This window comes from Egretta garzetta, unplaced genomic scaffold (genome assembly GCF_000687185.1).
Source record: "Egretta garzetta isolate BGI_Z169 unplaced genomic scaffold, ASM68718v1 scaffold396, whole genome shotgun sequence".
Lineage (NCBI taxonomy): Eukaryota > Metazoa > Chordata > Aves > Pelecaniformes > Ardeidae > Egretta > Egretta garzetta.
In genome coordinates this window covers 51,032-54,155 of record NW_009259861.1, presented here as the reverse complement: position 1 = coordinate 54,155, position 3,124 = coordinate 51,032, and the positions used below count along the sequence as shown (strand labels likewise).

At 60.3% G+C, this 3,124-nt stretch overlaps 1 protein-coding gene across 1 annotated transcript in view; it reads left to right on the top strand.

Annotated features, from left to right (window-relative positions):
• The window catches only part of ABCA7 (ATP binding cassette subfamily A member 7), a gene marked incomplete at its 3' end in the record, with an annotated part of 16,746 nt that overhangs the window by 7,801 nt on the left and 5,821 nt on the right, over window positions 1-3,124 (top strand). Inside the window, 6 exon segments of the mRNA XM_035895603.1 lie at window positions 8-256; window positions 1,195-1,274; window positions 1,414-1,474; window positions 1,740-1,948; window positions 2,085-2,133; window positions 2,350-2,412. Of these exon segments, the coding sequence (XP_035751496.1) occupies window positions 8-256; window positions 1,195-1,274; window positions 1,414-1,474; window positions 1,740-1,948; window positions 2,085-2,133; window positions 2,350-2,412 (711 nt within the window).

Here is a 3,124-nt window from a genome sequence, read left to right as displayed (position 1 = left end):
AGGGCAGGGGGTCCTGCCCCCTTGGCAAGGGGTCCTGCCCAGGACATGACCCCCCCATGGCTTCCAGTGCTGGTGGAGGAGCCACCCGCCCAGCTCCAGCCCGGTGTCTCCATCCGCAACCTGGTGAAGATTTACCACAACAGCAACCGCGTGGCCGTCAACGGGCTGAGCCTGGACTTCTACGAGGGGCAGATCACCTCCTTCCTGGGCCACAACGGGGCCGGCAAGACCACCACCATGTGAGCTTATCTGACTGGTAGAACTTCTGGCGCTCTTGCTCCCTTTTCTTCTGATAACCTTGCCAGTGCCTCAGGAGTGGACCTTCTCAGAAGTCATGCACTTTCTCAAGAACTGTCATGGGCCTAGGTGACACCAAGGCTCAACACAGGGGCAACTGCAGCAAGAACAGAAGAATTTAATATGTAGAAAACTAAACCAGATGATCCAACAGCTTCTCAGGTCCTTATTCAGACTCTACAGGTCCAATACACTAATTTGCAAGTAAAGAGTTTATCCTCCAAATGCTTTCCCAAGTGGGGCCGCTTGCTGATGCCAACAGTAGAGCTTGTGTGTGAGAACTTCATGTGCAAGGAGACTCAGACACTGACAGAGCAATGGCTTTTGCACCTAAAAAGTTGTTAGGATGGTGCTGTTATTTTCTAGAAATTATGCCTTTATTCTTCCTGAAAAGTCCAAAACAACGATCCAAATTTTCACTCAGACACAGTCAAAATACCTCCCCATAAGCCAGGACTTCCAGTATACAAAGCACTTCTCAGACATCCATTAATCCTCAAAACAGCCTGTGAGGTAGGAAATTGTAAGTGTTATTATCCCCACTTCACAGGTGGGGACTCTGAGGCAGGGAGATTATGTGATTTGCCACAGGCTACACAGCAAATCCATGCCAGACCCAGGATTAAAATTCAGCAACACCTGACATCTGGGCAAATACTCAAGCCCTGGTCTCTGCTGCCTCTAGAATACGTGTTTACTTGTGCACATGCCTATCTTAAGCAGGTCTTCCAATGAGCATTCATAATCAACCACTGTACGCCCCTGTGTAGTACAAGGGTGTACACACATACCAAGAATGTACAAATCTAAGCAAAGCACAGGCTAAAACATGTCAATTTGAAGAAATCTCCCCAGAAGTCTAAAGGAAAATCTGCACAGCAAACTTTTGAAAGTTAGGCTACCACCTCACCCTGGTGAAGCGGGAGCAGGTTGGGACAGGCAGCAGCACCGGCACTGGCCCCGGCACCACCAAAAAGGTGAGTCCCTTGGCCCCGCCGAGCATCAGCCAAAAGGGCGGCCGGTGCCTCTGTCCCAGGTATTGGGGGAGCGCCGAGCTCCGGGCTTGGGGATGGATCCTGCTGCGGGGTGCCAGGCTCCGGCTGCCCTTTCCCACAGGACGGCAGCGACTCGGAGCACAGCAGCGACACGGGCCTGGGCAGCGAGGCCGGCGCCGTGGGTGAGGGTCCCATCCCTCCCTGTGCCCTCAGCACGGTGCCATCCCTGGGTGCTCCCCATGGGGGTCCCCACGCATCTCCTGTCAGCTGGGGGGGGCTGTGGGCGCATTCAGCCCCTGCTGTGGCTCTTGGCCCCGCACTGGAAGGGGCTCCCTGTCCTCCTGCCCCCTACAAACTCCCCCGGGGACCCCCAGACTGGGCTGCAGGGCACGTGCCATCTTTGGCCACCTCCTGCCCCAGCCACCAGCTCCCGCCCCAGGCTTCCAGCCCTCCCTGTCACCCCAGATGTGGCCCAGCCGGCAAAGCCGATCTTTTTTTTTCGGCTGGTGGAAGACATCGGGCACGAGGTGCTCTTCATCCTGCCCTACAGCGGGGCCAAGGACGGGGCTTTTGGGGACCTTTTCCGCGAGCTGGACGCCCGCCTGGGGGAACTGGGCATCTCCAGCTATGGCATATCCGACACCACCTTGGAAGAGGTACCTGGAGGAGCTGCAGCTCCTGGGTGCCCACCCTCCCTGGAGCTCTGCTGGGGGCTGCCCCCGACCTGGGGGCTTTGCCTTGCTGGGGGGGGGGGTGCCGGCAGCCGTGTTTAATGCCCCCTCCCGCCCTCAGATCTTTCTGAAGGTGGCCCAGGACACCGGGGTGGATGCTGACACAGCAGGTAAAATGCCTCGATGCTGGCTGGAGCTCAGGGTGCTGGGGTGCAGGGGGGGTCTGGGGAGAGAAGCTCAGCAGCGTGGAGCAGAGGGGTGTGGGTGTCCCCAGCACCCCCTGTGGTCCTTGCTCTTCACAGGGCTGGGAGCACCCATGGGTGCAGGGAGGTGTCACAGGCTGTGGCCTTGGTCCCACCCTGGTGCTCTCACCCCCATTTTGTCAGGCACGGGGAGAGGAGCAGCCCCTGGCGAGGCGGGGGACGTGGAAGCAGCCGATGGGGAGCTGGGTAAGGAGAGGGGAGCTGAGACCTGGGACCCCCGAGCTGTCCAGCCCCTGTTCCTGAGTGCCCCTTGCCCTCACCCTGTGGGCTGAGGCTGGGGCTGTGGCACACGTCCATGCAAGCAGGCCCCCCCTTTGGGCACGCACCCCTTTGGGCAGGGGGAGGCTCGGGGACGCTCCTGCAGCACCCCTCCTGCCCGGCCTCAGGGTGTCCCCCAGGGTGCCAGACAGGGCAAGGAGGAGGGACAGTGACAGGTTTGGGGGGAGCCCAGCTCTGTGCAGGGGTTGGGATGGGACATGGCATTGCAGGGGACATATCCAGGCCCTTTCTCCTGGAGACAGAGCTGGGGTGGGGGCAGCCATGGGAGTCTGGGGGGGCTGCGATAGCCTGGGGAGCCAGCTCTGCCCTGGGTTGGTGCTAACCCCGGCCAGGCAGGCGCTGCACGGCTATAAACTCCTCTTTCTTCTCCTTTACACTGAGCCCAAGGAGCTCGGCGAGGTAGGAGCTGGGGACTGGGGGGGACTGGGGGGCTCCCATCGCATCCCCCCTTTCAGCATCCCATCCACGTGGGGGTGGGGGGACACCTCTGCCTGCATGTCATGTCCCCCCATGCCACCCGGCACGAGCCCCTGCCCCTCGCCACCGGGGGCCAGACCCGTCTCTGCCCTTGCAGCGGAGGAGCCCCAGGAGACGGACCTGCTGCGGGGGGTGGCTGGGG